This window comes from Pseudorasbora parva, chromosome 6, assembly GCF_024679245.1.
Source record: "Pseudorasbora parva isolate DD20220531a chromosome 6, ASM2467924v1, whole genome shotgun sequence".
Taxonomy (NCBI): Eukaryota; Metazoa; Chordata; class Actinopteri; order Cypriniformes; family Gobionidae; genus Pseudorasbora; species Pseudorasbora parva.
The window spans coordinates 40,223,226-40,248,302 of NC_090177.1; the positions used below are offsets into that span (position 1 = coordinate 40,223,226).

General features: G+C 43.0%; 1 protein-coding gene across 3 annotated transcripts in view; it reads left to right on the forward strand.

Moving 5' to 3' along the window:
• Window positions 1–157: 157 nt before the first annotated feature.
• Window positions 158–25,077, forward strand: part of si:ch211-117c9.5 (sodium- and chloride-dependent creatine transporter 1) — a 27,040-nt gene continuing 2,120 nt past the window's right edge. The window contains exons 1-14 of one of the 3 annotated variants that reach the window (XM_067446924.1): window positions 158–596; window positions 878–978; window positions 1,081–1,344; window positions 10,517–10,648; window positions 10,851–11,130; window positions 13,640–13,772; window positions 15,236–15,370; window positions 15,800–15,903; window positions 17,077–17,201; window positions 17,393–17,505; window positions 20,181–20,321; window positions 20,411–20,513; window positions 22,437–22,537; window positions 22,625–22,795. In XM_067446924.1, the coding sequence (XP_067303025.1) occupies window positions 1,092–1,344; window positions 10,517–10,648; window positions 10,851–11,130; window positions 13,640–13,772; window positions 15,236–15,370; window positions 15,800–15,903; window positions 17,077–17,201; window positions 17,393–17,505; window positions 20,181–20,321; window positions 20,411–20,513; window positions 22,437–22,537; window positions 22,625–22,795 (1,791 nt within the window). In that variant the 5' untranslated portion in view covers window positions 158–596; window positions 878–978; window positions 1,081–1,091. Of the gene's footprint in view, window positions 597–665; window positions 979–1,080; window positions 1,345–10,516; window positions 10,649–10,850; window positions 11,131–13,639; window positions 13,773–15,235; window positions 15,371–15,799; window positions 15,904–17,076; window positions 17,202–17,392; window positions 17,506–20,180; window positions 20,322–20,410; window positions 20,514–22,436; window positions 22,538–22,624; window positions 22,796–25,077 lie in introns of those variants that run through there. The other 2 variants (XM_067446922.1, XM_067446923.1) reach the window with 2 other exon arrangements.

A 25,077-nucleotide genomic window follows, 5' to 3' on the forward strand; every position in this document is an offset into this window, starting at 1 on the left:
GATTGTCAATAATCTAGCAGTACGCGTCTCTAGTCAGGTACGCGTTTGTGTGTGACTCCATCGGACATCAGCCAATCACAGACGAGCGCACCTTCGTCAGCCAATCACAGCGCCGCGTCGAGCGTGATAGCCGGCTATCAGAGCGCTGATGCTCAGAGCAGTGTAATATATCCAACGAGGCGGGCGCCGACATCGCACCTGCTTTCCAGTTATAGGCTATTACTTCAGCAAACCGGGAGATTCCTTAAGACTTACTATCATTCTCGTTTAACCGACATCCATGCGATTCTTCAGGCTGACCTTCAAGTGCTTTGTCGACTGCTTTTGAGACCCTCTTATTCCTCGGCGTCTGCCTGCGACGCACGTCAATTATTACAATTTGGAGCTCTATCTTATAAACCTTCTGCTGAAGATCAATTTTATATAAATAGTCAGACTGCAACCCCTCGGAAAAGTGCCGAACAACGCGAATTAAAAGTAAACAAATAAATAATAATAAAAAAAAACCGGTTAAGGAACCGTTATTTGTAAATTCTCGGGCGCGCGACGCTCCTGCTGGCCGGCGCGCGGCATGTCTCCAGAAGAGCATTTCTCCAGTAAGAATGACTTTAAATGTTTATTATTTATTTGTTTACAAGCATGTTTGTTAATAAGAATACATTTAATATCATCTTAAGGGTTTTGGTGGGTAATGTAAATCTATAAAATGATATCGAAAGCGAAAGGAATGGTGTCTGGTGTAATGTATCTTTCCATTAGACGGACTCTCCGTGTGTGTCTGAACGGGATCCGGATCTGGTCTCTTCATGTATTTACATGTATCAAGTGTCTCTCTTTCACTTTCTTCCTTACACGTGCTCTCTCTCGCAAACCACAGTCCTTCAATCCGCTCCAATCTGGATTCAACTGCATCTCTGACATGCATAAAACTGCCACTGATGTCATAGGAACACAGCAATCAATCAAACCCTCAATGCTGTATGGGTGCATTTGCATTATATATACATGTGCTTAAATTCTGCTGTCATTAAAGCGAAAGAGGGTCAAACGTTCACAAAGTCATGTTCATCTCTCTCTCAGATGATGGAGGCATGTGCGAGGATGAGTCTCAGGAGGAAGCAGAAGTCGCCCGTCCTTTGGTGTCAGAGACTGAGGGGTCCAATACGGATGAGCCCAGTGTTTGTGTGGGTTTGGTGGATACAGGCGACCCCACGATAGTACAGGGGCAGTCAGATCGAGAGACATGGAGCAGACAAATGGACTTCATCATGTCTTGTGTTGGATTTGCAGTTGGTCTTGGAAACGTCTGGAGATTCCCTTACCTCTGTTATAAGAACGGAGGAGGTGAGATACTCACTCATATCTAAAAGTCTCCACATTTTCCACAGAGACCACATTTTCATCGCTGCACATTAATGATCAGTCACTGACTAAAACCGAAAATCAAAAACCTTCTGTCGTTCTGTCATGCACACTCTTAACACTAATAGAGTAAAACATCTGAAATGTAATGAAATATCTGCCGGGAGAGATAAGTTAGAAGGTCAAAGCGCTGAGAAAAATAAACGACAGACAGGAAAAAAGAAACAGGAAGGACAATGGCTGTCTAATGTTCATGGTCTGAGTTTATCAAAGGTTGAAGAAATGACACTGTTCTTTGTTCTCCTCTCCCTCTCTTGTAACATTAACCAGTTCTTCTGACGTATGAATGTGGTGATGCACACTGCTTAGAGTTATCAGCTTTTTTGCTTGTTTCCCATTCACTTTGTGTATTTCGGGCCAGCTGAAGCATGTTGTAGCAACTGTAATAACTGCAAATAATGTAATAAGTATTACATTATTATTATAATATGTTCATAATGTAAAAAAATTCTCAAAATGAAATATTGAGAAACCTGTCCCTAACTTTACCCTTAAACTGACGCACACCCCCACACCTGTCCCTAACTCTACCCTTAAACTGACCCACACCACCACACCTGTCCCTAACTTTACCCTTAAACTAACCCACACCACCACACCAGTCCCTAACTTTACCCTTAAACTGACCCACACCACCACACCTGTCCCTAACTCTACCCTTAAACTTACCCACAGCACCACACCTGTCCCTAACTTTACCCTTAAACTGACCCACACCACCACACCTGACCCTAACTTTACCCTTAAACTGACCCACACCACCACACCTGTCTCTAACTTTACCCTTAAACTGACCCACACCACCACACCTGACCCTAACTTTACCCTTAAACTGACCCACACCACCACACCTGTCTCTAACTTTACCCTTAAACTGACCCACACCACCACACCTGTCTCTAACTTTACCCTTAAACTGACCCACACCACCACACCTGTCTCTAACTTTACCCTTAAACTGACCCACACCACCACACCTGACCCTAACTTTACCCTTAAACTGACCCACACCCCCACACCTGTCCCTAACTCTACCCTTAAACTTACCCACACCACCACACCTGTCCCTAACTTTACCCTTAAACTGACCCACACCACCACACCTGTCTCTAACTTTACCCTTAAACTGACCCACACCACCACACCTGACCCTAACTTTACCCTTAAACTGACCCACACCCCCACACCTGTCCCTAACTCTACCCTTAAACTTACCCACACCACCACACCTGACCCTAACTTTACCCTTAAACTGACCCACACCACCACACCTGTCCCTAACTTTACCCTTAAACTTACCCACACCACCACACCTGTCCCTAACTTTACCCTTAAACTGACCCACACCACCACACCTGACCCTAACTTTACCCTTAAACTTACCCACACCACCACACCTGTCCCTAACTTTACCCTTAAACTGACCCACACCACCACACCTGTCCCTAACTTTACCCTTAGACTTACCCACACCACCACACCTGCCCCTAACTTTACCCTTAAACTGACCCACACCACCACACCTGTCTCTAACTTTACCCTTAAACTTACCCACACCACCACACCTGTCCCTAACTTTACCCTTAAACTGACCCACACCACACCTGCCCCTAACTTTACCCTTAAACTGACCCACACCACCACACCTGTCCCCAACTTTACCCTTAAACTGACCCACACCACCACACCTGCCCCTAACTTTACCCTTAAACTGACCCACACCACCACACCTGTCCCTAACTTTACCCTTAAACTTACCCACACCACCACACCTGTCCCTAACTTTACCCTTAAACTGACCCACACCACCACACCTGACCCTAACTTTACCCTTAAACTTACCCACACCACCACACCTGTCCCTAACTTTACCCTTAAACTGACCCACACCACCACACCTGTCCCTAACTTTACCCTTAGACTTACCCACACCACCACACCTGCCCCTAACTTTACCCTTAAACTGACCCACACCACCACACCTGTCTCTAACTTTACCCTTAAACTTACCCACATCACCACACCTGCCCCTAACTTTACCCTTAAACTGACCCACACCACCACACCTGTCCCTAACTTTACCCTTAAACTGACCCACACCACACCTGCCCCTAACTTTACCCTTAAACTGACCCACCCCACCACACCTGTCCCTAACTTTACCCTTAAACTGACCCACACCACCACACCTGCCCCTAACTTTACCCTTAAACTGACCCACACCACCACACCTGTCCCTAACTTTACCCTTAAACTGACCCACACCACACCTGCCCCTAACTTTACCCTTAAACTGACCCACACCACCACACCTGTCCCTAACTCTACCCTTAAACTGACCCACACCACCACACCTGTCCCTAACTTTACCCTTAAACTGACCCACACCACCACACCTGTCCCTAACTTTACCCTTAAACTGACCCACACCACCACACCTGTCCCTAACTTTACCCTTAAACTGACCCACACCACCACACCTGTCCCTAACTTTACCCTTAAACTGACCCACACCACCACACATGTCCCTAACTTTACCCTTAAACTGACCCACACCACCACACCTGTCCCTAACTTTACCCTTAAACTGACCCACACCATCACACCTGTCCCTAACTTTACCCTTAAACTGACCCACACCACCACACATGTCCCTAACTTTACCCTTAAACTGACCCACACCACCACACCTGTCCCTAACTTTACCCTTAAACTGACCCACACCACCACACATGTCCCTAACTTTACCCTTAAACTGACCCACACCACCACACCTGTCCCTAACTTTACCCTTAAACTGACCCACACCACCACACCTGCCCCTAACTTTACCCTTAAACTGACCCACACCACACATGTCCCTAACTTTACCCTTAAACTGACCCACACCACCACACCTGTCCCTAACTTTACCCTTAAACTGACCCACACCACCACACATGTCCCTAACTTTACCCTTAAACTGACCCACACCACCACACCTGACCCTAACTTTACCCTTAGACTTACCCACACCACCACACCTGACCCTAACTTTACCCTTAGACTTACCCACACCAACACACCTATCACTAACTTTACCCTTAAACTTACCCACACCACCACACCTGCCCCTAACTTTACCCTTATGCTGCGTTCACACCGCACGCGAATGACGTGATTCGCGCGAGTGATTTACATGTTAAGTCAATGCAGAGACGCGAATAGGCATTCTGCGGCGCGATTCGCGCGAATGGGGCGGCAATGATCACGCTAATTCAGCGTTTTGAACGCGTGATTCGCGCAAACCGCACGAAACACGCGATTCGCTCAAGTTGAAAAATTTGAACTTTGGCGGATATTCGCGCCGCGTTAACCAATGAGGAGCCTGCTTACTGCTGTCACGTGGTGAAGTGACGGATGGGAAACCCACAGTGGAAACCCAGAGGCCAGAGTAATTTAAAAATACTACTGTATCGTGTCACAAAATGTAGTTTTAATAGTTTTTCAGGCGAGAATGTAGTTGTTTAAAGCTCAAATATGTGATTTATTTATTAAGAGAGCTCCTATTTGAACATTTGATCTGGTGTTTTCGGAGGTGTGAGACCCAGGCGATCACCGGAGCTCAGCGCTCATCAACCCCGGTGAGAGCAGCCTTAACTCGGCTAGTCCTTCTGCCGACTGCCGCTGCTTGGCAGAACCCCCTCCCATGACGCGAATTCGCGTCTGTTGTGTAGTGAATGTCACACGCGAATGAAGCGAATTTCACGCGCGAATGAAGCGAATGGATTCAAATTGTTCACGCGTCCAACTTCGCGCGAATAGTGTGATTTATTCGCGTCATTCACGTGCGGTGTAAACGCAGCATTAGACTTACCCACACCACCACACCTATCACTAACTTTACCCTTAAACTTACCCACACCACCACACCTGTCCCTAACTTTACCCTTAGACTTACCCACACCACCACACCTGTCCCTAACTTTACCCTTAAACTGACCCACACCACCACACCTGTCCCTAACTTTACCCTTAAACTGACCCACACCCCCACACCTGTCCCTAACTCTACCCTTAAACTTACCCACACCACCACACCTGACCCTAACTTTACCCTTAAACTGACCCACACCACCACACCTGTCCCTAACTTTACCCTTAAACTTACCCACACCACCACACCTGTCCCTAACTTTACCCTTAAACTGACCCACACCACCACACCTGACCCTAACTTTACCCTTAAACTTACCCACACCACCACACCTGTCCCTAACTTTACCCTTAAACTGACCCACACCACCACACCTGTCCCTAACTTTACCCTTAGACTTACCCACACCACCACACCTGCCCCTAACTTTACCCTTAAACTGACCCACACCACCACACCTGTCTCTAACTTTACCCTTAAACTTACCCACACCACCACACCTGCCCCTAACTTTACCCTTAAACTGACCCACACCACCACACCTGTCCCTAACTTTACCCTTAAACTGACCCACACCACACCTGCCCCTAACTTTACCCTTAAACTGACCCACACCACCACACCTGTCCCTAACTTTACCCTTAAACTGACCCACACCACACCTGCCCCTAACTTTACCCTTAAACTGACCCACACCACCACACCTGTCCCTAACTTTACCCTTAAACTGACCCACACCACACCTGCCCCTAACTTTACCCTTAAACTGACCCACACCACCACACCTGTCCCTAACTCTACCCTTAAACTGACCCACACCACCACACCTGTCCCTAACTTTACCCTTAAACTGACCCACACCACACCTGCCCCTAACTTTACCCTTAAACTGACCCACACCACCACACATGTCCCTAACTTTACCCTTAAACTGACCCACACCACCACACCTGTCCCTAACTTTACCCTTAAACTGACCCACACCACCACACATGTCCCTAACTTTACCCTTAAACTGACCCACACCACCACACCTGTCCCTAACTTTACCCTTAAACTGACCCACACCACCACACCTGTCCCTAACTTTACCCTTAAACTGACCCACACCACCACACATGTCCCTAACTTTACCCTTAAACTGACCCACACCACCACACCTGTCCCTAACTTTACCCTTAAACTGACCCACACCACCACACATGTCCCTAACTTTACCCTTAAACTGACCCACACCACCACACCTGTCCCTAACTTTACCCTTAAACTGACCCACACCACCACACCTGCCCCTAACTTTACCCTTAAACTGACCCACACCACACATGTCCCTAACTTTACCCTTAAACTGACCCACACCACCACACCTGTCCCTAACTTTACCCTTAAACTGGCCCACACCACCACACCTGTCCCTAACTTTACCCTTAAACTTACCCACACCACCACACCTGACCCTAACTTTAACCTTAAACTTACCCACACCACCACACCTGTCCCTAACTTTACCCTTAAACTGACCCACACCACCACACCTGCCCCTAACTTTACCCTTAAACTTACCCACACCACCACACCTGTCCCTAACTTTACCCTTAAACTGACCCACACCACCACACCTGTCCCTAACTTTACCCTTAAACTGACCCACACCACCACACCTGACCCTAACTTTACCCTTAAACTTACCCACACCACCACACCTGTCCCTAACTTTACCTTTAAACTGACCCACACCACCACACCTGTCCCTAACTTTACTCTTAAACTTACCCACACAACCACACCTGTCCCTAACTTTACCCTTAAACTTACCCACACCACCACACCTGTCCCTAACTTTACCCTTAAACTGACCCACACCACCACACCTGTCCCTAACTTTACCCTTAAACTGACCCACACCACACCTGCCCCTAACTTTACCCTTAAACTGACCCACACCACACCTGCCCCTAACTTTACCCTTAAACTGACCCACACCACCACACATGTCCCTAACTTTACCCTTAAACTGACCCACACCACCACACCTGTCCCTAACTTTACCCTTAAACTGACCCACACCACCACACCTGTCCCTAACTTTACCCTTAAACTGACCCACACCACCACACCTGTCCCTAACTTTACCCTTAAACTGACCCACCCCACCACACCGGCCCCTAACTTTACCCTTAAACTGACCCACCCCACCACACCGGCCCCTAACTTTACCCTTAAACTGACCCACACCACACCTGCCCCTAACTTTACCCTTAAACTGACCCACACCACACCTGCCCCTAACTTTACCCTTAAACTGACCCACACCACACCTGCCCCTAACTTTACCCTTAAACTGACCCACACCACACCTGCCCCTAACTTTACCCTTAAACTGACCCACACCACACATGTCCCTAACTTTACCCTTAAACTGACCCACACCACACATGTCCCTAACTTTACCCTTAAACTGACCCACACCACCACACATGTCCCTAACTTTACCCTTAAACTGACCCACACCACCACACCTGCCCCTAACTTTACCCTTAGACTTACCCACACCACCACACCTGACCCTAACTTTACCCTTAGATTTACCCACACCACCACACCTGCCCCTAACTTTACCCTTATGCTGCGTTCACACCGCACGCGAATGACGTGATTCGCGCGAGTGATTTACATGTTAAGTCAATGCAGAGACGCGAATAGGCATTCTGCGGCGCGATTCGCGCGAATGGGGCGGCAATGATCACGCTAATTCAGCGTTTTGAACGCGTGATTCGCGCGAACCGCACGAAACACGCGATTCGCTCAAGTTGAAAAATTTGAACTTTGGCGGATATTCGCGCCGCGTTAACCAATGAGGAGCCTGCTTACTGCTGTCACGTGGTGAAGTGCCGGATGGGAAACCCACAGTGGAAACCCAGAGGCCAGAGTAATTTAAAAATACTACTGTATCGTGTCACAAAATGTAGTTTTAATAGTTGTTCAGGCGAGAATGTAGTTGTTTAAAGCTCAAATATGTGATTTATTTATTAAGAGAGCTCCTATTTGAACATTTGATCTGGTGTTTTCGGAGGTGTGAGACCCAGGCGATCACCGGAGCTCAGCGCTCATCAACCCCGGTGAGAGCAGCCTTAACTCGGCTAGTCCTTCTGCCGACTGCCGCTGCCTGGCAGAACCCCCTCCCATGACGCGAATTCGCGTCTGTTGTGTAGTGAATGTCACACGCAAATGAAGCGAATTTCACGCGCGAATGAAGCGAATGGATTCAAATTGTTCACGCGTCCAACTTCGCGCGAATAGTGCGATTTATTCGCGTCATTCACGTGCGGTGTAAACGCAGCATTAGACTTACCCACACCACCACACCTATCACTAACTTTACCCTTAAACTTACCCACACCACCACACCTGCTCATAACTTTACCCTTAAACTGACCCATACCACCACACCTGTCACTAACTTTACCCTTAAACTTACCCACACCACCACACCTGTCACTAACTTTACCCTTAAACTTACCCACACCACCACACCTGCCCATAACTTTACCCTTAAACTGACCCACACTACCACACCTGTCACTAACTTTACCCTTAAACTTACCCACACCACACCTGTCCCTAACTTTACCCTTAAACTGACCCACACCACCACACCTGTCCCTAACTTTACCCTTAAACTTACCCACACCCCCACACCTGTCCCTAACTTTACCCTTAAACTGACCCACACCACCACACCTGACCCTAACTTTACCCTTAAACTTACCCACACCACACCTGTCCCTAACTTTACCCTTAAACTGACCCACACCACCACACCTGACCCTAACTCTACCCTTAAACTGACCCACACCACCACACCTGTCCCTAACTTTACCCTTAAACTTACCCACACCCCCACACCTGTCCCTAACTTTACCCTTAAACTGACCCACACCACCACACCTGTCCCTAACTTTACCTTTAAACTGACCCACACCACCACACCTGTCCCTAACTTTACCCTTAAACTTACCCACACAACCACACCTGTCCCTAACTTTACCCTTAAACTTACCCACACAACCACACCTGTCCCTAACTTTACCCTTAAACTTACCCACACCACACCTGTCCCTAACTTTACCCTTAAACTGACCCACACCACCACACCTGTCCCTAACTTTACCCTTAAACTTACCCACACCCCCACACCTGTCCCTAACTTTACCCTTAAACTGACCCACACCACCACACCTGCCCCTAACTTTACCCTTAAACTGACCCACACCACACCGGCCCCTAACTTTACCCTTAAACTGACCCACACCACCACACCTGTCCCTAACTTTACCCTTAAACTGACCCACACCACCACACCTGTCCCTAACTTTACCCTTAAACTGACCCACACCACACCGGCCCCTAACTTTACCCTTAAACTGACCCACACCACCACACCTGCCCCTAACTTTACCCTTAAACTGACCCACACCACCACACCTGTCCCTAACTTTACCCTTAAACTGACCCACACCACACCTGTCCCTAACTTTACCCTTAAACTGACCCACACCACCACACCTGCCCCTAACTTTACCCTTAAACTGACCCACACCACCACACCTGTCCCTAACTTTACCCTTAAACTTACCCACACCACCACACCTGACCCTAACTTTACCCTTTAAACTGACCCCCACCACCACACCTGTCCCTAACTTTACCCTTAAACTGACCCACAGCACCACACCTGTCTCTAACTTTACCCTTAAACTGACCCACACCACCACACCTGTCCCTAACTTTACCCTTAAACTTACCCACACCACCACACCTGACCCTAACTTTAACCTTAAACTTACCCACACCACCACACCTGTCCCTAACTTTACCCTTAAACTTACCCATACCTATATCTATACTGTAAAGTTTGGGAAAGCAACACAGACCAAAGGCATCTAAATGAACCAAAAAGACAATGTGATGTGTTACCATAAAAAAGAACAATGCTCAAGCATACCTGTTTTTTCCTGTTTATTTTAAAGTGTATTATTTCTCTAATAAGTACTCTTTAAAAGTATGCTAAAGTCTTCTTCTGTCACATGGGTAGTCTTAACCTTACCCTATCATTTAGATTAAAAATCCTATCTTCTTTGCCTATTGAATATTTTGGTCATTTCGTGTGCGTTGCAGGTGTTTTTCTGATCCCCTACATTCTGATGGTGTTCGTTGGGGGTATTCCAGTGTTCTTCCTGGAGATCGCACTGGGTCAGTTCATGAAGCAGGGTGGGGTCGCCACATGGAACATCGCTCCTCTTTTCAAAGGTGGAGTATTATTAACAGCCAGATGTATTTATACACACCCTAACCTTTACCACAGCCATAAACAGATCCATACCCAGTCCTGCAGGCAATTGCCTTTCATTCTTACTGGCAAAACTGAATATTGATCTGTCTGGCTTTTAATGTTGTCCAACGTGAGAGACAGCATGTATTTGATCAGGGGCAGTATCTTTCTTTCCTTTAGGGCTTGGTCTGGCATCAATGGTGATCGTGTTCTTTTGCAACACCTACTATATCATGGTTCTGGTATGGGGCCTGTACTTCCTGGCCCACTCCTTCACTTCCCCTCTGCCGTGGGCCACATGTGGACACGAGTGGAACACCGTCAACTGTACCACCAACTTCAGCCGGGTGTGTTTCAATCAGTCCCTGTCCCCTTTCCCTCTTAACGTCTCCTCCCTCAACCACAGTGCCAGCTGCCTGGAGCACACGGGGTTGCGATCATCTGTTATGGAATTCTGGGAGTAAGTGTCTTTTAAATGTTTTCAAATCTGATTTGGCCCTGGCACAGATTTGATGAGACATTTGTGAAAGTGTTGTGCCATCAGATGACAGCCCCAAAAGCAACATAGGCTGCATTTACACTGCAGATCTTGATGCACAATTCCGATTTGGTGACTATATCCGATTTTTTGGACGACCCGCTTACATCCTGTTTTAAAAGCGACCCGTATCCGACATTTGCATTTACACTGTTCACTGGCGAAACAGCCCAAGACGTTCTTAACCAAAAAAATAAGTAAAATGCCACGATATGCAATGGACACAGACAAAATGATTCTAAAATGTTTTGCTGTCTGCACTTTTCCACACATCTTTAAAGGTCTGCAAAACATTCTCTCATAAGGCGGAGAAAAAGAGGAGAGCCCTTGACAGGGTTGCCAAGTTTTCACAAAAAAAACCCCAGCCCAATTGCAACTCAAAACTGTGTTAAAGTACCCCAATTCCGCAGGAAAACCGCAGACTTGGCAACACTGGTCCTTGATCACAGTTCGTGTCCACCTGAGTTGACGTCATTCGCCTCCGTCCTTTTTAGTAAGTAAAATGCAGCGATATGCAATGGACGCAGACAAATTGATTATTCAATGTTTTACTTTCCGCACTTTTCCACACATCTTTATATAATGTCAGTAAAACATTTCTCTCGTAAGGCGGAGAAAAAGAGGAGAGCCCTTGATCACAGTTCGTGTCCACTTGAGTTGACGTCATTCGTCCTTTTTTCAGTGACGTTCGACTCGCATTTACTGGGGAATATCCGATTTCACCGCTAAAATTGCACGTATCCGATTATTATCAGATTTATTACCACATATGAGTGAAGCCTGAATCCGATCTGAGGATATCGGAATACATGCGTTTTTTTTTACTGCGAACACGTTCACATGTCATATCTGAACTGTGCCACATGAGAGGAAAAAATCGGAATTGGGTCACTTGAACCCTGCAGTGTAAATGGGTCCATAGTGTCGGCCCAGATCCGGGCCAGATTCAACGCATTCCAGATGTGGGCCGATTCTGGGCCGACACTATGTTACTGTTTGGGAAGCCATTAAAAGAATAGTTATCAAAATTTTGTCATCAATTACTTACCCTCAGAATTGTTCCAAACCTGTATTAGTTTCTTTCAGAATGCCACTAACCAAAGAGTTGATGGACCCCATTGACCTTAATAGTTAGGAGAAAAATATATATATACAATGGAAGTCCATAAATCTTTGGTTAGTGACATTCTTCAAAATATCATCTTTTTTGCTCAGCAGAAGAAGAAAAAAACCTCAGAGAAGTTTGGAACAACTTGAGGTTGAGTGAATGATGATGGCAAAATCTGAATCCTGATACTGATTCCAGCTGTAGTGATAAATCAGTTACAGTGAAAGTTATGATGCAAAACACTTGGGGCCGGTTGCACCAGCTGTGCATAAGTTACAACTTAGCCTAGTTTTGATGTAAATGGGCACTTAGTTACAACTTACGCACTACTTAATATTTTTGTGCTGCACCATTAAACTCTACTTATAAACTAAATATTTACGGAGGCCTCCGATCAGGAGTAACGGTTGGAATAATGTAGCAGACTGACTGAACTGCATCAATAAACTCTTGTTTTACAAGACAGACTCTCCTTTAGTAATAAATAAGGATCCTGACATTTACACTTGCTTACATTTTAAGAGAAAACAGTATGTGAAGATTTTTTTGTTAGTGGTTCTTCAACACGAACCCATCCTAAACAGCATGCCGGTGCGTGCATCTGTCTCACCGGTGGTCCGTGTTGTGCATATCAAATAAAATTAGTCAAAATCAATAAATGTCATGTCTTATTTATTTATTTTGTATCAGTATTTATTAATTTGTTTCAAAAACAGTTTCTAAATGTTATTCACATATAAAAACATTTTTGTTATTCATAATTAAGTATGGTATTTAATAGTAACTTAATTTTATTGTTAGTTATTGAGGCAAAAGTAGTTAAAATTGAACTGAAATTCAGGGCATTTCAACACAACCTTGCTCACTTATCTGATGGATATTATTGCATCATTGAGGGTAAATGTCATATTATGTGACCATGCATTACTTTACGGAGAGCTTACGACCCACTAGCTACGTTCTGCCTTAAGATCAAATGGTGCAACCGATTAAAGTACAGTTAGTTACAAACTAGCTAGTAGTTACTTAGCCTCTAGTGTGGACTCTGCGTACCACTTTAAGAAAGAACTTACGAATGTCTGGTGCAACCCTACCCTGCTCACCCACTGTGTGTATCACTGCACTTAATTTCCATAATAATCATTTTTTATATGTATTTTTATTATGTATTAATTAACCCTTTGCAAATGCAACAAGGCCTTGCTATATTGTCAGTGGCTGTGCGCTGTCTAGCTGTGATTACATTTACAATATAACATGGTCTCTTAATTATTGGAATAGCCAGGTTAAAGTAGTTTGACAAAATGTTTCTTTCTTGATCAGGCGTAAAGTATTACGTCTATCTGGGGGTTTGGATGAAATGGGTGACATCAGCGGTTACTTGGTCTTGTGCCTGTTTGCTACGTGGGTCATCGTCTACTTCTGCATCTGGAAGGGGGTGAAGTCTGCTGGAAAGGTGAGTGTTTGTGAAAGATGATGGCTAGAAGCGTAGAAAAAGAAGAAAACGAAGGATCTGATGAGGCGTGCTAACATGTCTAAAGAAACCTTTAGTGTGTGTGTGTGTGTGTGTGTGTGTGTGTGTGTGTGTGTGTGTGTGAGCCTGTTTATGTGGTTTATGAGGACACAAATTTGTATAACTACATGGGTATTACACTGGTATTACACTGTAAATGTGGTTTATGAGGACATATCAAATGTCCCCATAAGTCAAATGGCCTTAAAAACATACTAAATGATGTTTTTTTTGAGAAAGTAAAACTGCAGAATGTTTCCTGTGATGGGTAGGTTTAGGGGCAGGGGCAGTGTAAGGGGATAGAAAATACGGTTTGTACAGTATAAAAACCATTACGCCTATGGAGAGTCCCTGTAAACCACATAGACCAACATGTGTGTGTGTGTGTGTGTGTGTGTGTGTGTGTGTGTGTGTGTGTGTGTGTGTGTGTGTGTGTGTGTGTGTGTGTGTGTGTGTGTGTGTGTGTGTGTGTGTGTGTGTGTGTGTGTGTGTGTGTGTGTGTATCAGTGTATAACAGTGTATATCATTCAAAAGCTTCATTAAATTGACTAAAAGTGACAGTAAAGACGTTTATAATGTTAGAAAAGATTTATATTTTAAATAAATGCTGTTCAGTTGAAGTTTCTGTTCATCAAATAATCCCAAAAAACTATCACTGTTTCCACAGAAATATGAAGCTCTTTTCAACATTTATAATAATAACCACATTAGTTATTTTACATTGTAATAATATTTTACAGTTTCTCTGTTTTTGCTGTATTTTGATAAATGCAGATAAATGCAGCCTTGGTGAGCATATAATTTAAAAAGATGTAATGGTACTATAAATAAATATATACAAATTAATATTTTACTATTGTTGCACCATTTCCCTTGTTGATTGTTTTATACCTTGTAATGGCTGTTCTTATTGGAAGTTTGTAGCTAAACTACAAGTACTCAAATCAATATTTCATGTATCTCTTTGGTAACTAGATGTGTAATATAAGTGGGATAATGTACAGTCAGATGGTCATTATCTGCTTTGCATCAAGGTCCTGATGCACACACACACACACACACACACACACACACACACACACACACACACACACACACACACACACACACACACACACACACACACACACACACACACACACACACACATTAGTCAAACCATTATAAATGTTTGTTGTGAACATGAGAGAATAGTCCAGAGCGCTGTCCGTGTGTAAGCTGATTATTAGCTCTCCCAGCGGATGTGTTTCTTTCTGTGCTTGACTGTCAGAGAAAAGGTTTTGTACTGTGATAAACATAAATCTGTGATGATGAATCATAAAAACCTCATTCCAGAAGGTACAGTGGTTTTACCTTTAGGTGGAAATAAGAGTGCAGTAGAGTAATGTGTGTGTATGTGTGTGCAGGTTGTATATTTCACAGCTGTGTTCCCATATCTGGTCCTGGTGGTCTTGTTTTTTCATGGCGTCTCACTGCCAGGAGCTCTTAATGGTATTATTTACTACCTGAAACCAGACTGGAGCAAACTCTCCGAGGCACAGGTGAGAGGCTGTCCACACACATTTTGTTTGTATACGTGCGTGTGCGATTCTGTGGTGAGTTTTGGGAATATCCAGACAATTTCACATGTCATAAATAAAACTGGAATGTAATATTTGATCATAACAGTATAGAGATGGGGATTTTAAAGACTTCTTTGGCCCAAATAAATAGTGAATCATTGACTGTTAATCAGTGATATTTTAGTGTCACTGAAAGGCTATTTTTATCTTTTCGGATTCCACTGTAATAAGGAATAGAAGAACAAATGTAAAATGCTGTTAAATGTTATCATTAAAATGAACTCGCAAAGGTATTTTAAAAAAAAATGTCCAGCTGGTTAGCAATGATTCACCAGTGTACTGAATGTTTAACTACAGCCAAGTGACATGGTTATATCATTATTGTTGTGGTGATGATTATGATGGCAGGTATGGATTGACGCTGCCACACAGATCTTCTTTTCTTATGCTATCGGTCTGGGGGCCCTGACGGCCCTTGGGAGCTACAACCGATTCAACAACAACTGCTACCAGTAAGTAAATCATGTTTTGGCCTATTTATACACCTTTTTAACTTGTCAGCCGGTCATAATATTTCACTGTAAAGCCGGCTGCACACTGTGCAATTTATAATAGTCCTTTACGAGTGTTCCTTGTCAGACTGTACGACCTTGACCGCCGCTGTAAGCCATGGCACACTGTAAGATCTCAGTTGTCATTAAAGTCAGGCTGTACAATAGTCAAGGCGCACTCATACAGACGCACGCAAGAAAACTCACCCGGAGTTTTATATCATCAATGAATGACGCGTTCGATGACGGTGAGCTGCATTACACGCGGGACTGAAATGGAGGCTGAAATCTCTAGCTCTTGTTTTGGTAATAGTTTGTCTTGAAAAACTGAGATATTTGACTGTTGTCGTAGGAGAAGTCACACTGCAGGATTTCCTCTGAGGTAAAATTTGATCGCAGCGCTCATTAATCGGCTGTCGGTGAACATGTCAAACTAACGATCAAAGACGTCAGATTTCAGCCTAGGATCAGAGGAATCTTTTAGGATTTGCTAAATTTGTCTCAGACAGCAAAATCGTGGGCAAAATCGCACAGTGTGCACCCGGCTTAAGTGAGGATATTTGGCCCTCACAACTATAGCCAAACCTGTACACACACACACACACATACACATGTAGAGTTTCCATGTTTTATGGGGACTTTTCATAGGCATAATGCTAACATATAGTACAATATATTATAATATATAATAAAACATTTCACAGTGAAGCAATTCAATTGACTTAGCTCTCTATGATTTTGACAAGATTGCTCAATTCCTTCCTAATATGTAATAGTATAATATATATATATATATATATTAAAAAAAAATCTGTAAATGATATAATCAAGATATAATAAAGGTCTAATCTTTTGGTCCCACTGCATGTGTAGTTTTGTGTTGTACAGAGGAAGGTTTATTGCTCTTTTGTACACAACGGCCTCCTTGCCAAAGCAAACTTTTGAGTGTTTTTTTTCTTTATGGCTTCATAATCCCGCAGCATCCCTGTGGGACAGTAGTGCATGTATGTTTGCATGCATATGATCCGATCAGAGATCCGAGGTCGCATGAGTTCAGAATCCAGCCAGTTTAACCCTGTGCGATGCGTGGTTTGCTTCCTGCTAATCCCATGGGATTTCTCTCTTTTACTGTAGGGATGCATTCATTCTGGCTCTTATAAACAGTGGCACAAGCTTCTTTGCAGGATTTGTTGTTTTCTCAGTTCTGGGATTCATGGCGGCCGAACAAGGCGTTGACATCAGTAATGTGGCAGAAAGTGGTGAGATATGCTTTTGTCCTCCTCACACTCTCTGCTCCTCCATTCTCCTAGACTACACAAGCCATCCTCTTACAATAGGCTTTTGAACTTTGTACAATTGTAACCTTTAAAATACTTTGGAGAACCATACATCCATGCATGCAACCACATTATACATCAACATATATATTCTTCTTCTTTTTCCTTTTCAGGTCCTGGTTTAGCATTTATTGCCTATCCAAAAGCAGTGTCGCTCATGCCCTTAGCGCCACTGTGGGCGGTGCTGTTCTTTCTCATGCTTCTGGTGTTGGGATTGGACAGTCAGGTGAGGCCTCGCTCACTCATTTATTACACAAATCCTGCTATAAATTTGAGTACATTAAATTACAATCAATTTCATACAGAATTTTCTGAAAAACTAACAACAAATTTCACAAAAGCTTTGTTGTCTGAACCGTGTCTGAACAATCTATGACTCTTAAAGGGATAGTTCACCCCAAATGTTTAATTCTTTCATTTGCTGACTTTCATGTCATGTCATTTTGTATTCAAAATATAAGAAGATATTTTGAATAATGTTGATTTCCAGACAGCTGACGGTAGCCACTGACTTTTTTTCCTGCAAAATATCAATGGCTACGATAATGGCTAAGATTCCAGCGAAAAGCAACTTGTCTGTCCACACCAGACGCGAAGCGACTACGAGATGCAACAAATCCATCAAAAACCAAAGCCAATCAGAACAGCGTGTGGGCGGGCTCTCGCGGCAAGTGCACGGCACCAGAGATTAATCTTGAAGGCACTCGCAAGGAAATGAATAAGTCTACATTATTAAATTCACAAATAATATATACTTGTTTGTTGTTCAAAGTTTGAACGCTTTTGTTTCAATGTGTTTAATTTCAAGATCTGAGGTGAATTATCCTTTGCTGCTTTCAGTATGACAAAGCTGGGAGCGCTAAATGATATTCAAAAAGTAACATTACACATTTTTAGCATTAAATAAAGCACATAAACACTACCTGAGATTAAGATTACCATGTTTTGTGTTGTTGTTCCAGCCGCGACGTCGCACAAAAGCAGAAACCGTCTCTAAAATGGATTCATCGCGTGTCGCCGTCGCGGCTGGTTAGGACAAAAACTCGAAAACTCGAATTAACATGGAAAAGATGCCTTTTATCGCGTGTTGCGTCGCGTGTAGTTAGGACACGGTGTAATTCTTTCAAATGTCTTCTTTTGTGTTCAACAAAACAAAAGAAACAACAGGAGGGTGAGTAAATGATGACAGAATTCCCTTTAAGTGGCACATTCTTGTGCTAAAAACCCCCAGAGATGGTGCATATAGAGATCAAACAGAACATTTCATTCTTTATTTGTTTTTAATTTGAAGTTCAGCACAGCAGCTTTAAGCCTTGTTTACACTCGACGCGCGTCCACATGAGTGCGCAAAAATGCTGTCATCGCGGAGTGGGAGGGAGAGCACGTTGAGTGCGCCATTTTGCGTTGCGATGTGCAGCGCATTTTTTTAAAACTTTTTTTACGGCACGGCTCCGCATCCAATCAACGAGTCAATGCGATGAGTCAACGATCAAGCAGTTCTAGGCCAATCCAGCCGAGCATGATGTATCATCACACTGACGCCCAGTTTGCACGTACAAATGAGTTTAGTATATTTACTAAATGAGCCCACAAAAGCATAAATAAGCCATTTTATTGCAAATAAAGATCCATGTTTAATTACAAAAAAATCATAAAACTAAATGAAAATGTTCAGTGAAATTAGGAAATATTTAAGAGATTGTTCATTTAGTTGTACACACCTGTACATACATTTTGTTCTCATGTCACAAGTAATGATATCAAGGTTTACTGAGTTTTAACACAAGTCTTTTGTAGTGTGGTTTTTGGTGTAGAACTAAAATAAATATTGTCACCTGTGTACATTACTTCTTCCCACTGCTGTTTCCTGATGGTTTATAGAATAATTACTCAGAGTCACCCTTTGCCGTTTGTATGACCAGCACAACGGCGAGTATAAACGCCTCGCCCGTTTGGGGAGCGGAGGCTCGCGCTGTGGAGACGGGTGAAAGTATAAACAAGGCTTTCCACCAAATTGAGCTTGCGTGTATATAATGTGCGGTCTGGAGTGAGATCCTGAGGCGGCGCTGAGCTTCAGTCCGGTGTGTGACCCCCTTTAGGCACAATCGGCTTAAGAACGCGCAGTAAACACACTCAAAGTGCTCTTTTCCTCTCTAGGCAGGTTTTTTTTTTTTAGGTTTATTTATCAAAATGTTCTTTTATATATTTGTGTGATGTTCTGTATTTCGATCGCAGCTTTAACCTGTTATGAGAAAACGGTTTATACACCATATTAGCTTTAACCTAAATAAGAAAACCGTTGTCAGTTCGTCTGTCAGTTGGCAGGCAGTTTTGGTCGCTTTATTAAAAGTTGTTGCTGTGTGCAGTGTGTAAAGGCAAAGAGCTGACTAGTGTCGTGCCCCTCCCAACCCATTCTCCAATTCTGATTCGAATGTTTAAATCCTTAGTCGGGGACACCCCTACTTTACCCTTGTGAAAAAGAAGTGCACTTAAGCTTACTTTTAATATGATTACTTATTATTACATAATATATGTATAAGGATATACTTAAGTGTGAACTGTTTTCCGACACTGTGTGTTAATTGCATGTTAAAAGCACACTGCAATTGCATACTAGCAAGCAACACTTCTGTGCAGCAACTCTCCAACCCCCAGCCATTTTATCTTGCTCAGTGTGACGCATGTGTGCATAAAGCAACCTTTAAAGAATAGCACAGGAATGCAAGAACACATCCTGTGTGAACACAAAGTCTTAGATTAGCCTCAGAGCTCTTAGACTAGCAACAATGTTCGACAAGGTTAGACACATACAGCTGTACTTGTTGCCCACATATTTCTTGGTTAGATCATCAGCTTCCTTTTAATATATATATAATTCTGTTTTCCTTCTTTCTCTCTCAGTTTGTTGGTGTTGAAGGCTTTATTACTGGAATAATGGACATGCTGCCCCCAAAGTCATTCATAGGCTCTCTGCGTCGTGAAGTTGTTGTCGCAATATGCTGCTTTGCCTGTTTTACTATCGATCTTTCCATGGTAACCGAGGTACGTCTGAGGCTCATAGTGAAGTATATGATAAATCACCACATTATGTTTCCTGCATGTGTTTTTGGTAACTTTCTCTCTCTGTACAGGGAGGGATGTATGTGTTTCAGCTCTTTGACTATTACTCTGCAAGTGGGATTACTCTGCTTTGGCAAGCCTTCTGGGAGTGTGTGGTGGTGGCCTGGGTGTATGGTAAAAATCTGTAGTCATGTCCACACAGTAACTGTGACTGTAACTTTTTGCCAAGTAGGATGTGTTTCTGGATCAACATATTTTGTTGGTCCTGCAACTACATTGCTAACAAACATAATCCTAACAAATATTCAGCTGCTTAAAAGACCTGTTGGAATTTCCATGCTGGTCCAGGCTAGTTTATGATGGGCTCAGGGGTGTCCAGTCCTGCTCCTGGAGTGCCACTGTGCTGCTAAGTTTAGCTCCAACCCCAATTAAATACTCCTGAACCAGATCATCAAGATCTTAGGCATACTAGAAACTTACTGGCGTTTGTTGAGCTAAGTAGAGTAAAACTCTGTAGGACATCGGCCCTCCAAGACCAATTTGGAAACCTTGACTAGCTTTTAGAACAGTAGAGCTAGCTGAACAGTCTTGCCTTGGTTAAACTAGCAGAAAGCATTTTTGGACCACAGCAGAGACGCCCCAAACCTAAACCTCAAATCTGATGGGTGTATAGCAGGGTTTCCTTTACAGCAGGGCTATTCAAATCTTACCCTGGAGGGCCAATGCGGTGCAGAGTTTAGCTCCAACCCTGATCAAACACACCCACCTGTGATTTTCTAATGAACTTGAAGACATTGATTAGCAAGTTCAGGTGTGTTTGATTATGGTTGGAGCTAAACTCTGCACCGCATTGGCCCTCCAGGGTAAGATTTGAATAGCCCTGCTTTACAGGGTGAGTGAGTTGATGAAAGGCACAAAAAAAAAACTTAAATCAAATTGAACAATGCAAAACAAAAATGGCCATGCAATTAATCAAAATAGATTTGAAACAATGATCTGTTGACAGTAAATGCTGCTTCTCATGAACTCTATCTCTTCAAGCGCTGTGATTTTTAACATGCGTTTGAGTTTTAACATGCGTTTAGCAGCACAATGTGCACTCGATTTGCTTTATTTATGACCCTCACATTCACATTGATATTTTATTTCAAGTAACAAAAATGTTCTGTGGTTCTATAATAATAGATGCAAACGTATATACGGAAATGTGTTGTTAAATGATTGAAATATTAAAAATTTAAATCTCGGGTACTTCAAATAAATATTTGACATCCCAAAGCGCTTCAGCTGAGAAAAGATTTGGGAACCCCTGGTTTATAAGAATGTTATCCAAAGCCAACAGGGATATTGATTCAGGAACATGTCATACTTGGGAAAATCATGGTGAGCGTGCAGGTACACATATATTAGTACATACAGTGTTTACACCTGATATTAAGATTAGTTTCGCTCGATTGAATCACCAGTAGATGAGGGAGACACATTCCCCTTTACACCTGGTGTTTTAATCCGTCTCTTTTGTCCACTTTCAGCCACTTCTGTCCTGATTTCTTTAAGAGGAAGTGTACATGTATGGGCTTTTTTCAGATCTTCAGAAGAAAACAAAAACACACACGGAGAGCATCAGCTTTAGCTTCTGCTCTGAAGACCACGTCGAGCGCTGTGTGTGTGTGTTAGAAATCAGGAATGGTGAGAGAACATTGTGCTTGGTACGTTTCTGTCTTCAAACCAAAGACCCTTGGGTCTTCAGCTTTTTTAAATCCCGTCTGGCTAGCGCGCGTCCCATAATGCTTAGGCATGTACGGTCAGTAGGTGGAAAGTAGGTCAGAGCGCATTCGACCACATGAGAGTTTACTCTACGAAAGCAATCCGGTCGAGTGAGTTTTCCACTAACTCTGGAAGTGGACGAAAGTGGACATGCTCATAAATGATTGAGACCCGTTTACACCTGTATTTAGAGTCAAACACTTGTGATCTGATCAACCAAAACGCATCTTAATATGAGGTGTAAACGGGGCCTTGTGTTGTCCTAGTGTTTTTTTGCCATTACACCATCAACACCTATCTCTGTCTCTCTCGTTCTCTCTCTCCCTGAAGGTGCGGATCGCTTCATGGACGACGTGGCCTGTATGATCGGCTATCGTCCTCTGCCGTATATGAAGTGGTGCTGGTCCTATGTCACGCCGGTAGTGTGTATGGTGGGTTTTTACATGCAATAATGCTTCAGTGCTGGGTTTCACATCTTCAGAGGGTATTAAAGAGGTTTGTGTCTGTGTGTTTTGCAGGGTGTTTTCGTGTTTCATGTGGTCAACTACAAGCGATTAGTGTATAATGCGGTGTATGTGTACCCGTGGTGGGGTGAGGTGCTGGGCTGGTTTCTCGCTCTCTCATCAATGCTTTGCATTCCTCTCACCGTCCTCTACAAACTGCTGCACTGCAAAGGCTCTCTCATGGAGGTAGGACTGTGATGTGTGTGTGCGGGCATGTTTTTGTGACATATGAGGACACAAATGTGTATAATGACATGGGTATGACACAGGTATTACAAGGAGAGGGTGAAATATGAGGACATTGGCCATGTCCCCACTTTTCAAAATGCTTATAAATCATACAGGATGAGTTTTTTTTTAGAAAGTAAAAATGCAGAATGTTTCCTGTGATGGGTAGGTTTAGGGGCAAGGGCAGTGTGTGTGTGTGTGTGTGTGTGTGTGTGTGTGTGTGTGTGTGTGTTGCTACTTTGCCATTGCCATAGCGTGTTAAGCAGTGTTGGGTGTAATTAGTTTGTAATTAGTAAGCATTTGAACCAAATACTAAATATAATTATACATAATACGATAGTGGAATGAACATAAGTCACAAAGTCTAACTTTAAAATGATGTTTTTATGTATCCTGTATCCTTTATGTAGTTTTATTTTATTTATTTGAATGAATTAAAAGTGCAGTTTCATGTCTAACCTTGAATTGCTTAACTCGAGGTGATATGATATATGATTTATAAAGTAATTAAAAAGTAATTAGTAATATGTAATTAAATACTTTTTGGAGAGAGTAATTTCTACAGTAATCTAATTACACTATTGAAGATGTAATTAGTAACTATTGATTCATTACTTTTTTAGAGTAACTCCCCCACACTGCTGTTAAGCTAAAAGCTACTAATGATTTGAAGTAGTTCAGCTAAGCTTTAAAAATAGTCTTGGAAAGCTCCTTTGAAACTGAAAATTTCCAAAAAGTTTATTAACTCTTTCCATCCACTGACAGAATTTTCTAGCAATCCATGTTTTCACAGTTATGTGTTAGGGGGCGCTATTACGCATCTTCTCAAAGAGTACAGAATCTCTAGATCAAAACTCAGGCTAATGCCTGCTACAGACTGATTTCGGCAACAGTATAAGATCATTACAAATCACACTGTATCTGATAAGCTTGTGTCCGACATGTGTAGACTGTACAATGAAGACACCATTTCATTTGGGATTTTTATTGGCTAGTCAGTAGATGTAGGAACAAACAAAAATAACAGCTTTATTCAACAAAGTCTCCTCTTCCGTCACTCTCTTACGCTAAAAATGTGACCACCGCTTTATACTTATTAAACACATTTACACAAAATGCATCTAAAGCCCTATTCGCACGGGATTAGTGTTATCTGGGGACCTCTGGTGATTTGTAATAATTGCAGAGAATGTCTGTGATCTTAATCCCGTGCGAATCGGCCATGTCTCTAATTTGTAAATTAAAAATTCCCCCGCAAATTCCCCAGCATATTTCGCCGAACACCGAGGTCCTGTGATAATATTAGTCCCGTGCGAATCTCTGTGATTTGGCCAAGATTAGGCGGATCGTAAATCATTTTTGCAAGGTTTTTGTTTGCTGTGCTCATTTCTATCTTTATCTTTCACGAAGAATGGAGGATGCATTCATAATGCGCACCGTTATGAATTCCCGCACGGATTATACTTTCACTTTTGAATGAGTACCAATTTGGGAGTAAACTGATTGAATGATGTGTTTAATATTAACATCAATACTATTCTTAATGAAAAACAGAACAGAACAGTACAATGACAAGCTCGTTTAAATTGGCTTTAAATTGTCGCTTTTACATTTGGCATTGAAACTGAATCATCCGCCGTGTGTCAGCTTCTCACTCGTGATAAATGAACTCTGACTCCTGCTGCTGGTCTGTGCTCAGTTCATGGCGTCTGTTATCTAACTGAACAAAATTATGTTTATTAATTACTATAAAATAATCAAAACCATATTGATGCCTGTTTATGATTTCATACAGCTATATCTATAACGAAGTCTTGACATCATATCCGGAAGAAGTCACTAAATTCGAGTAAAATCACAGGCTTTGCTTATCCCGTGTGAATGCGCCACGCAAAACTCAGATGTGGGGGAGTCATTTCTAAATCACACCCTAGATAATACTAATCACGTGCGAATAGTGCTTAACACTAAACTAACTAAAACACTGAAAACAAACAGCAGATTTGACTTTTTTGTGAGTAAAATGACACTCGGAACTAGCCTGGATGCCAGCTGAACTTAGCCCCGCCCACAATTTTTTTAGGTTGGGCAGTTCGGTCTGGCCTCGATCTATAGAGGAGTAATTATCCCCGAACAGAAACTGTTCTGACCAATGAAATCATCAGGGCGGGCTTTAGACGATGACGGACAGATGATCAACTCTAACGTAATCATCACGTCATCAAAGGGGCTTGGATTAT